General features: G+C 37.6%; 1 protein-coding gene across 1 annotated transcript; it reads left to right on the plus strand.

Moving 5' to 3' along the window:
* The first annotated feature begins 1,021 nt into the window (after positions 1-1,021).
* Positions 1,022-3,591, plus strand: nkx3-2 (NK3 homeobox 2). The gene is made up of 2 exons (XM_035427107.1): positions 1,022-1,640; positions 2,350-3,591. The coding sequence occupies exons 1-2, from the start codon at positions 1,238-1,240 to the stop codon at positions 2,784-2,786; spliced, it is 840 nt and encodes a 279-aa protein (XP_035282998.1). The 5' UTR covers positions 1,022-1,237; the 3' UTR covers positions 2,787-3,591.
* The last annotated feature ends 8,679 nt before the right edge of the window (positions 3,592-12,270 follow it).

A 12,270-nucleotide genomic window follows, 5' to 3' on the forward strand; every position in this document is an offset into this window, starting at 1 on the left:
TTTTTTTTTCACTTGTTTCTTCACTGTTAATCCTTTGACTATGGAATCGTCACAGAACGTTTCGAAAAATAGACGAACATCCTACTTTGCATTTCTGTCTTATTATGAATATTATTTGCAAGAGAGCGTTATAGCAGTGACATACATATTAACCATCATAAACAAACATAATCGAAAAATGCACTGGTTATCAGAAGCAGGGGCAATAAACAGGGAAATATTTCCATTTTATTGTTGTTGAATATAACATAAAATATGAATGAAACAAAAAACAATTCCGTTTGCATTTCTGCATAATAATAATAATAATAATAATAATAATAATCATCATCATCATCATCCTCATCCTCATCATCATCATCATCAGCAGCAGCAGCAGCAGCAAAGGATAAACCGTCTTTCGATAAATAGGTTATAGGCTATCGATAAAGCGAATACCTTTTTCCTAGGATCATTCTTCTCCTCTTTGGGATATCACTGAAACTGCCAGCCTCTTCGTACACTTTTTATGAGCAATTGTGTTCATTTCTTGACCTACCTTGTAAACATAGCGGAAGGGAGGAGTAAAGCGGAGACGAACATTGCCACAGACTAGCCAAATGCGCTACCTATGGTGTTAAGTGTTGATTAGCGTTCCAAAGCATGAGGAAAATGACGCTTATAATATTAAGAGTTATGTAATTGTATTACATATAATAGTAAATAACTCATATGCATTTATTCACAACACAATTGAATAAATTAAATGAAAGACTACATAGATAGAAACGAGCGCATTTGATTGAGCCCTTTTAAAGCATTCTACTGCTCGGTGCTGGTGGTGTCTTTACTTTGGGAGGCAAAGGGTTAAGGCGTTTAAAACAGTATTAAGAGTCCCGACATGTTATTAGTATTTCGTAGTTTTTGGTGGCCAATCAGCGAACGACCTTTTCCCCCTCCTTGTCCAATAGGAAATGGTGAGGGATTGCTGTCAGTTACAGGTGAGGTACGACAGCAGAACTGGGTGAAAAGGGGCAGGAAACTGAGAAAGGTCTGGACTCGAGAGGAGCGTGCCAGCGGTGAAGAAGTGAGCAGGAGAAACCATAGCGCAGCCTCCATACCATCCGAATAAGTTGAAGGCGCAATGCGACCCATAACCCAGCTTGCGAAGATAAGTGGATATATCGGCCATTGAGGAGTAAAATGCGGTTGAACTAATTCCAATATATCCGTGGTTTTAAACTAGTTTTGTATTAAAATGGCCGTTCGCAGCAACACCTTGACGCCTTTCTCCATCCAAGCTATTTTGAACAAAAAAGAGGAGAACCGACATTTGAAAGATTTGGACGTATGTTTCCCCAAGGCAACTTGCTGGAAAATATTCAGAGATCTGGACACTGGTACTGAGGATTTGTCTTCTCCCTGTAAGAGTGAAGAGGGAGCTTGCATGGCCAGTGATCAGAAAAGTTATGACTCGGACTCGGGTCTCAGTGAGGAGAATGACAGCAAGTCGCTGCCCGTTTGTAAATCGGAGAAAGACACGGAGCGCTCGGCTTCAGATGCACTGGAAGGCAGTATACAAGACGAAACGGATCACGAGTCCACTGCTGTTGAGCACGCAAAAGGCTTAAGTGACTGCGAACTCTCCGCTAATGTCTCCGGTGAGTGTGTACCATTGCTACAAAAAATTGCAACGTACACAGTATAATGTCCTGTGTTAAGTTAACTTACACATTGTATTTGCGGTCCCTATTGGACTCATATAAACTCTGAGTTTAATTAACACTTGACATTTTACTGCGTAATAATCATCCGACCCACCTTTAAAATGCTGTTATTAAACTGACGCAAATAACCCTTCATTGAATCTGGTATTATAAGAAACATATTTGGGTGTGTATTTGTGTGTGTGTGTGTGCGCGCGCGCGCGCAATTGTTTTCAGCACAGAGTAGGATACTCTATTCATTTTGCTAGATAGAAATATACCCAACAGAACTGTGCTCTGTAATTCTCTGTTTATCAACATCAGGAATTCTACAGGTATGAGAGAAAGGTTGAGAGTTGAGAGTAAAATTGTAGCAATTCCATACACACAGATTACCTTTTGGCGCATGTATTAAAACTTTCATTTTGAGGACGGCATATTAGACATCCATTAATTTTAAGTTAAAGCTAATTGCTGCATTTGCTCCTTTATTGTCCTATGATAATTAGAAAAGTTTGATGAATGTGTTAATACTTTATCGCATTTTAAATAAAAACAAAACTAATACGCAATGTTGCGTAAAGGCTTGAGGAATTGATCGCGATTAATATAGGCCTACATTTCACGAACCAAACTGAAGATAATATTGACACCTTTCTTTCAGATTGTAACCTCCTGGACGAGTCGAGCTGCGACAAAAGTACGGATCAGCCTAAACAGAGGAAGAAACGCTCGAGGGCTGCGTTCTCTCACGCACAAGTATTCGAGCTCGAGCGGCGATTCAATCACCAGAGGTACTTATCCGGACCAGAGAGGGCCGATCTCGCGGCCTCCTTGAAGCTGACAGAGACCCAGGTCAAAATATGGTTCCAGAACCGCAGATACAAAACCAAACGTCGACAGATGGCCGCCGATTTGCTGGCATCGGCTCCAGCTGCGAAAAAAGTGGCCGTGAAAGTTTTGGTGCGGGACGACCAAAGACAGTACAACCCAGGGGAACTCCTCAGGCCCCCGCTACTCTCCCTCCAGCCTCCGTATTATTATCCTTACGCATATTGTCTCCCGGCATGGACGCTGTCCGCCTGCGCTGGAAATCAATGAGAATGGGGACAACAATTTTGAGTTTCAACATATTTATTTTTTTCCACAAAAAGAGACAATTGTTTGATTTTGATCTGAAGAGAAAGAAGAAAAATTCGCAGGACTGCTCTAAACGGATCGATCATTGTAAACTGCCTCATGGTATCCATGTTTTGACAGAGACCCCTTCTATGTTGGACTATTGATGACAAATGCCCTACTGTTTGTGAATGTATGGACTGTTAAACACCTAACTCTTAAATGTTTCCGTAGACATTCGAGCTCTGTGTTTCCTGTTAACCTGTCTTGGAAAACGACAGCTTCCCGGTGACGTTGTGAATAGAGCCGTTACTGCTTTTTTCTGGCTGGGTTTATAGGGGACCGGTAAGACTTTTCAGCACTTTTAACACATCTAGAGGTAGCCTGTGACCTTTTGTCTGACTGTGGGACTGGTACTTTTAGCGATTTGAAAGTGTGTATAAATTCAACACTCTCAAGTGAACTGTCTAAGGACCTGAGAAGACCTAACTCTGATTAAAATGTATCTGTTTTCTAATAGTTTCGAACTATTTTGTTAACTGAAAAAATTAAACGTATAAAGCATATTGGTATTATTCAAGACCAGCTTTCATGGAGTAAACGTTTGTACACACATCAAATGCATTTATATATTTTCTTTTTTTCATCAGAACTGTAAAAAGACACGTCCTATTCTAGCGGATAAGCTATAACCCCTCTATCACAAAAGTTGCAGTCGTCGCTATCTTTAATTCTTGCCAATGCAGAATTCTATTCCTTATGCATAGGATAAATGTAGGCTAATGATTATGCGGGAAATCATAGCTGTATCACACTGCCTTTATTATTATTATTATTATTATTATTATTATTATTATTATTATTATTAAGTTTTATGTTAGAGTTCTGAGATTTATTATTATTAAATGTTATGTTAGAGTTCTGAGATTATATGACTGGGAACATACTAGGCTACTATACGACTGGTACGTTCTACAACCATCTTAGAAAATAATTATTATAAAATCATCTAACGTTCGATTTGTACTGAATAACGGTCACTAAACGTGTGAAGCCGTGCGCGTAGGCCTGCTTAAAAATAAATCTTATAAGTCTGTTTTCTTATAAGACAGCTGAAAATTTATCACATAACATTTAGCCGTGATATTTTGAATGAGTACCCTTTAAAAAGTGGCATAATATGTCAACTATTACGACTGGAAAAATACATTTTTATTGCTAGTTTTCTGCGCCATTGCTTTTACAATGGCGAAAGGGTCTTTTCTTCCTGAAGTTTTACACTCCTTATGTAGAGTATGTACAAACCTATTTCACCCAAGGCCGAAACAGACGCACACGATTCAAGTTAGGCTTTAAGATTTTTACTTTATTTTTGTGTTATTGTTTTTTTTTTTTTTTTAAACTAATGGTAATAATAGTCTGTCATGGCGACAATAAACGTTACTGTATGTTTGGTAAATAAATGATAATGAAAAACAACCAGCCAAACAATTTTAGGTAATCCTCATTCGTTTCAGAGGCGTTAAAATGATTAGTTCATTCACAAAGGGGTTTCCTTTGCCCATCTCCATGGGAAATTGTGTAATCGCATGACAGAATCTAATGCAAGTGCCAAAATGTAAGGGCCCAAGCGCTACTCCCTACGAAAGTAGGGCAACGTTGCTCATCGTACAAAATAGAGGGCCAATTTTTATTTTCTCTTAATACATCTAAATTAAGTTTGAATCTGTGATATCTCACACCTACGACGAAATTTCAGGTAGCCTATGCTGTACAGGAAATAGACCAGTATTGATTTGTATTCATTTGCCTAAGTTGCCAGTTGCTTAGTCGTCATTGGACAGAAAATATATCTCGATTGGGCACACAGCTGGCTTTATAAATGTAAACAATTGCAATAATATTTGATGACGATTATTATTATTATTATTTATTTATTTATTTTTTGTCGTATTGCCTAGTAGTAGGAGGTGGTGGAGGAGGATTATTTCTGCTGTCGTTAAAGGAGCGATAATGTTTTAGATCAATCTTATCAAGGTTAATATAAAAGATAAGAAATTAGTAAAATGGTATGCAGTGTGAACGATGTTGTTATCTACACGCACTGCAAATGTACAACTGGATTACCTTCAATATCACTTTTATTTTTTTATAAATTTGCAGTTTTATCCTCCCACATGTAACTTGCACCAGAAGATTTGTGTTGTCGAGGTGGCTTCTAAACCGGCGAAATTGAGGCCTCCACTACTGACTCAGGGCGAGAAGTTTTAGGGAAGCATAGACATGCGTCATCATTGTTGTATGTGTTTTAGATTACACATGTCACAACCGAGGGGTGTGGATTGCGTAACAGTTCAATTATTTTTCGCAAATGCATATGCTAATGCGCGCATGTTTTTAGCAATAGACTCCCTTAGTCGAAGAGTAGTCTGTACTCTACAGTAGGCCAGTATTAGGTGTACGATACATAATATATTTTAGCGAGGATTAACGACAGCGGATATAATCTGCAGAAAATTACATAATGCTATTGAAACTAAATCATTAAATTATGCCCAGGAAGAGCTGACATAGGAACATCACGGTGTTACTACTCTCTCTCGCTCTCTCGCGCTCTCTCTCTCTCTCTCATGACGGATTTAAGCGCGCTTTTTGTAAAACGCAGACGACAAACCTGCAGGCTGTTGTTTCGCATTAGGTTAAATTGTGAAGTTTGTTATACTTATATGATTATATACTTTTTAAATTTTTTTTTACCATTTTGATAGCCTACTATTACCTGTCAGATGACCCCCTGACAAGGGATCATCAATGTGACGTTTCATTGCAACCACGGCCATATTAGGCATGCGCAAAAGAATGAACGAAAGGATTTCGGTCATATACATTTCGATATAGGCCTATTACTCACCAGGAGGACACTAGATTACCTAGCGCACACATGTACGCCTCTGCGAGCGACGAGGGTTGCCAGCAGGCCATCACAATGTCGCTATTCACAATTCCCTTCCTACAGGCAATATGCAGGGCACTTGTCAAGGCTTTAAAGAAAGAATTTGTCAGGCGAAACACAGATCTAAAAGTTGGGGAAGGCTATTTCAATGGTCCGTCCCCCATCCCTTGTCACGGCATATCCGTGGCATAGCCTACCTGCATGTGGCGATATCTGATATAGTGTAATATCGTCCGAACTGAAATACAAACACCCATGATGGTTTTTATTAACCCGTTGTAAAATATTTTCCCAGAAAATGAGTAGACACTTGATATGTGATGAAAAGAGCAAACAGCAGTTGTTCCGCGGTAATTGCGCAAAACATTTTGTGAATTTCACTGCTCGAGACTTCCAGTTCTTTAATTCTAACTCTATTAACTATTCAAACCACTTGCATACTGAGAGAGAGAGAGAGAGAGCGAGAGAGAGAGAGAGAGAGAGAGAGAGCGCCAAGTGCACGACAAATTCCAAACCCCCAACGACATAGGCTTTTACAGTAAGATATAGCTAGGCCAGGAGGGTGCGTTATAGCGTTAGCTAAGATATATAAACCTATATTATTTAATCAACACCTAGTCTACCAAGGAGACACTGTTTTCCGTGGATTTAGCCGTACATCTGCATTCAGTTGTTTTAATGATAACCTTTTCCATTCACTATTAACCAAAAAAACATACATTACAGCCGCAGAAATGCCGCCAAGAATGAATCGCCCAATCAATGAATATTACCCAATCATCAAGTTTGGCTGATAAATAGATAAACAGAAAACAATTTTAGATACGACCTGACACAAAAACATATGCAAGTATTAGCATCTTTCAAAAACATATTGTTCAGCAAACGGATATTACCATAGTTATTGTTAATGGTCCTTTTAGAAAACAATACCAACAGAACCCTTAATTCAAAGTTCAAGGCCTATAATTTATTAATTCTGCAACGCCCCGTGGGCGACTTGAGCAAAAGCGGGTGGTGCAAATTTAGGTAGCTTAGATCTTACAGCAAGCAGGTGTTTCACAATTAGACTGCAGTACGTCTGTTTGCCTCCTCTTTCAAGCGCAGTCGGAAAATTACCAAGTATTTCCACATTGTATTATAGACCTTCCGCGTATTTAGTCCAATTTGCATTCTGTTGTTCATTGATTTCATTTAAATAAATGAATCATTTAGATAAATTCTACGGAGTATTCCACTGCAGGTCATTTGTATACGTCTAGTAGCCTATTTATTGACTCAAATAGGGTTAAAAGGAAAACATTCCGAAATAGAAAACGAATCAATCGACCTTAAACATTACCTAAAATAAATGCACCTGGGGAATGGTCCGTCTTTAGGAGAGTACGCTTCACTGAACAAGCACAGTTGATAGCCTATATTCAGTTCTGACAACAAATTTCGCATATAATTATGAACGTATACTGGGCCTTTATAAGTAGCGACTTGGTGATAGTCAACATTATAATTCTGGGGTAAGTGCGTGGCCTACATCCAGTCAGACCCCAAAGTTAACTACCATTGCATTTGGTAAACAGACTGAATCAAGCATTCAAGCATTTTTATTTTTAGATTCTCACGCACATATAGCCTACATTATGAATTAGTATGGTATGTAACAGTATGTTTTGAAATATATTTGTAGCACCGAATTGAATCATATATTTATCTGGTACACTGCAAATGAATACATTTTGTATTTTGTACATATAGTATCACACAGCCATTTGGGTCGTACATGTGTAGACAACACTATCTCTGTAGTCAGAACGAGAGGAGTGAGATTTCCAGGTATAGCTGAAGTTTTGTTCTTGCTACAAATTCAGCTAATTTTCAGTCACCTCACCTGTGTTAGTTTTATTGGCACATGATATTCAGATGAGTGAATAAATGCATTAATTATTGTATAATGTAGGCATGCATACTTTCAAAAAGAGAGTAACGACTCTTTACGCATTGTCTACCCCTGGGAGCAGGGTTGATCTCTGAGGCCGAATTTTTATATCACTTGCCCTTACTTAATGCAGGGCACATGGCAAATTGTAAACTGCAATTCAATTTTGGACATTGCAACATGCATCATGGATAACAGAAACACTGCTTCCGCGCATTGGAAGGTATTTCAAATGTTTAACTGATACAGAATATTCAACGCAAACGTAAATGACAGAAGTGCGTTTCCGTTGTTTCATCACCACGGTGACCCCATTATAGAAGAAAAAAAAAGCATGTGTTACCGTAGGTGGGAAAGCGTTCATATTTAGAATATTAGTAACAAAAATTACATTACTAAGAGGTTTACAAAATGATTGTAGCTTTTTGAATCGTTGTTTTATAACCATTAATGAGCAAAACTGCTTTGGGTCGGTAGATTGATTCGGCTTAAATGTTGATGGATCAGTGTGATTACAAACGGGCCATTTCTGATTTATATTATTTGACTACAAACATTTTAAAAGTTTAATTTAAATCGGCGAATGAAGAACTATAAACTAGCCTAGAGAGGGTTAGATTATGGGGGTTCGGTTATGCCTTTTAGTGTTCAAGGCCAAAGTTAACATAGGTTTATGCAGGTGTAATTATACGTAGAATACTTTGATCAACTTTAAATGGCTTACGAAAATACTGTTGTTACAACTTTCGAGTTAGCAGTGACTTTAAAATGGCTGCGCTTGATTGAGCAGTACACATATAACAGGAAATATAATGCTTTTTAAGTAGTAAAAACTTCAATTTTCAAAGAAATCTATATAATTTAGTGTGTAAATGAATATCATTTAACTGAAAAGCAAAGAATCCCCTCCCTTTACGGAATAATTTTATATGTTTGCATATATGTATATATATATAATTTTATTTTCATTTATATATTTTTATTTATACAGCTATGCAAAGTTCGTAGTAACTACCAAAATACACTGGCAACTTGGCATACTCTTCCGATGTAACATCCAATAAATATTCTTCCAAAGATTAAAAATATTCCACAACGACCACATTTTAACAATGAGATACTTCATTATTTAGGTTAACCACCTATACAAATATGCTACGATTTTTGGAATGGGTCACACAGGTTCATGTAGCCTACCCAGATAATGGCGTGCAGCACGTTCACAGAACGAGGTACGTCCACAAACCCACTAACACAGAACACTTGCTCACGCAACCTTCTGTGTACACACGTGCGTGGTGCGTGCATTCTTCCAAACGTAAGCTTGTCCAAAATTAGGAACACGGAGATGCATATGCACGCGCGTACACGCACAAACATATTTGCATGTGCATTCATGTTTTCTCTTTCATGCCTTTCCAAACACTAACACTAAATTGATGTTGGGGATTATATATTTTTCTCAGGAACACATTCTGTTGATCGACCTAAACAAGAATGATGATTTAAGTGGTGCTATTCATTAAAACACAATTTAAAGGTTCAATGTTAAAAGCTGCAATTTTTAGTTGCGACTCTTCTGTTACTCTATACTAAAGACGAATGTACCATTTTTATTTTCATAGGATTTACAACTTTAACATGGAATAGTAATTTCCCAGTTTATAAGTACATCTTTACTATCCTGCGAATGCCTGTATATTTTTGGTAAGATTTTGCACGTCAAGGACAATTTCTTTATACATGTTAATAGAGTGCGGTTGACACACATAATGGCACTTAATCAGTGAAATTATTTTCCCTAGCGAGGAGACATGTTCCAGTTGTTGTTCTAGATCACATTTCAGATTTAATGATAGAAAATTACCATTTCAAATGCTACATTTTTTGACACTTAAATCCGTGCACCATATGTTTCCTTCTGCGAGGGATACATTTATTCGAGCATAGAACCTAATGAAATTATATTTAGAGATGTCAGGTTACGATAGCCCAATTTCAAAGTCACGACATAGCCTACTGCCCAATGTGACCGTTGGGATTTGTATAGGCCTAAAACTTTTTATTTTATTTTTTACCTTAATGCACCGGGGGTGTTCTGACAAACATATAATGGCAAAACCGTAATATTAATTAGCATATATCATGTTCCCATGCCTTTGTTCGCCTCCGAATTTCAATAACCGAAGAACATATTAATTCACAAATTCCGTGACAGGTTAAACGAAGGGATTAAAGTAGGCTACACGTGATCTTACTGTGTAAAAGCATAAAATGTAGGCTACTAAAATAAAAAGTATATATTTTATTTTAAAATACACGTCAAAGAAATATGAAATCTAAACTTATATCAGGTTGGTTCTATGGTTTGAGTAAACATCCAGTCAATTAAATAAGGCTTAAATTAGACTCATATTCTTTAACCTGCATCTATGGAGGGGTACAAAGTCCAGTGTTAATTCAACTCTTAACATATAGCATTTGGTCTCAAATAACACTGGACATTTTACTGTGTAATAGCCTAGGCCTATCGATGGTGGTTTTCCCTGCATTAGTATTTATTAAATGCCTATATATATATATATATATATATATATATATATCCGCCACATTGCACTAATAAATAAAAATGTAGGCTATCGATCCGCCATCCTAAAAAGCGTAGTTGGATATATTTCTATAAATGCGCGGGTGGACGCACAAAGACTGCAACCGTCTGCAAACACTACGGAGCTAGAAATTGCACTTGGGCATGTGATTCCAAAGGTGATGCCGCCTACCTTAGGTGTGAAAGAAATACATAACATGATTAGCATGGTAAAATAAAATGCAGGTTTGTGGTCTCAGTAAATAAAGCGATGTATTTCGACTGTATTTAGAGCTCGATCTTTGCCCATCCTTTAGAGAACATTAATTATAGGCATATAGTAGCCTACACAGTTAATTAAGTAAATTCACTGGACTTAATTTCATTTGTTAAATGTCTAATTGGCTCTACATAATTAATTTTGACATCTGAGGGAATCTGGTGCGAAAAATTGCAATGATGCAATTATGATTACATTTTAATGCCAGTAAGTTAGCTGCATCTAAATAAATAAATAAATAAATAAATAAATAAATAATCCTCCGAATGGAAAGGACATGATTTTATAGTTCCAATAGTGAATTGCTTTGTCCACAGTAGCAAAACACGTGTAGGTCATGTCAAACGAAGCTGAGAAAGTATCGTTAAATACAAACAGGTATTTCAAGATTGGACGACATAGTTTACATTTTACTTAATTTTATTTGCCGGTGCACTTTGCAGCTTTTCGTGTGGCCCTGAAACTTATTGGGGCATCGAATAGGTCTACGTAGATTACAGTCAAAAACTTACTCGTACGAAGGCCTGTCCGCATTTTAGCTTCAGAAATATGTTAAATAGGAAAATTTCCACTGAAGAGATTCGATAATAATAAACACGAAAAGCTAGTAGGCTATACCATTTTGGTACAACAGGAACAGTTGGGCTAAAGGCTAGGATGTCCTTTCGAAAATAATTTTATTTTTATATTTTCTTACAAATTACATCCATTGTGTTTTTTCCGCAATAAATATGCTACTTAAGAAGCTATCACGTCTATAATGTGTCACAGCTGTTAGAAATAGATAGGTTGACACAAAGACAAATAATGTAGGCCAATCTTGTCATGCCAAGAGCTTCATTTCAAATGTAACGTTTCCTCTCTTTTGGGCTTACTTAATGGCCTAAATAATTAAACTGCACATAAAGAAACCATTTAAACCTTCATTAAAACTTTTATTTAGCCTATCTGCGCTCCAAGATGCCTGTGAAATGAATTGTTTAACTACACACAACGGCATCTTTAAAAGGTGACGCTTTCTTGTTGTAGGCTACATCAGCGTAAATTTGAAGATTCGCACGTTAAGTAGGCTGCGTAACGCTGACGTGCTATTTCTAACCAATATTGTGTGCAGGCAGGGGAATACACATTAGTATATGGGTAGATCCCCCAGACTGGGAACCCTGATTATCTGTGACTACAAATGCATTGCAGTCGCAAATGCATACACTTGGAAAGATAAAACTTTGGTCACTTAAATGCTGCTTTACGACCACACCAGTAGATTTACAAATGTGTTCTGAAATAAAAGCGATTTCTGTCCTTGGACGTGATGTTGGGTGATTGTGCAGTTAAAGGCAGTATATGTGTCATAACTAGAAGAGTGAAGAGGCCACACACTACTGAACGGGCAGGGTGTCCATCTGACAGACAGTGCTTATTCGGGCTTAAATGTGACACACAGGGTGGACTTCCTTCGTTGTTAAACTATGCCAACACAAACACTCTCATAGAGCTGAGGTGGCTTTTCAGACCGACACACATTACCTCTTTCATGAAGGACAAACCCGTGTTGATTCGCTTTGGGGACACTGCCCACCAGCTGCATGTGGCCGGGATGGATGATGCACGGATGATTTCATCACAGAGCAGAAGCAAAAGGCTTTTTTGCTATTGCCCTTTTCTTTAATGTTTAAAGTGAAGATATTTCACACAATTTGATAGAAATTGGCG

Source organism: Anguilla anguilla, chromosome 7 (genome assembly GCF_013347855.1).
Source record: "Anguilla anguilla isolate fAngAng1 chromosome 7, fAngAng1.pri, whole genome shotgun sequence".
Taxonomy (NCBI): domain Eukaryota; kingdom Metazoa; phylum Chordata; class Actinopteri; order Anguilliformes; family Anguillidae; genus Anguilla; species Anguilla anguilla.

Excerpts from the sequence above, each read along its gene's own strand:
- nkx3-2 (XM_035427107.1), top strand. The coding sequence starts at position 1,238 with ATGGCCGTTCGCAGCAACACCTTGACGCCTTTCTCCATCCAAGCTATT. Across the intron at positions 1,641-2,349 it reads ACTCTCCGCTAATGTCTCCG|ATTGTAACCTCCTGGACGAG; the intron begins GTGAGTGTGTAC and ends CCTTTCTTTCAG.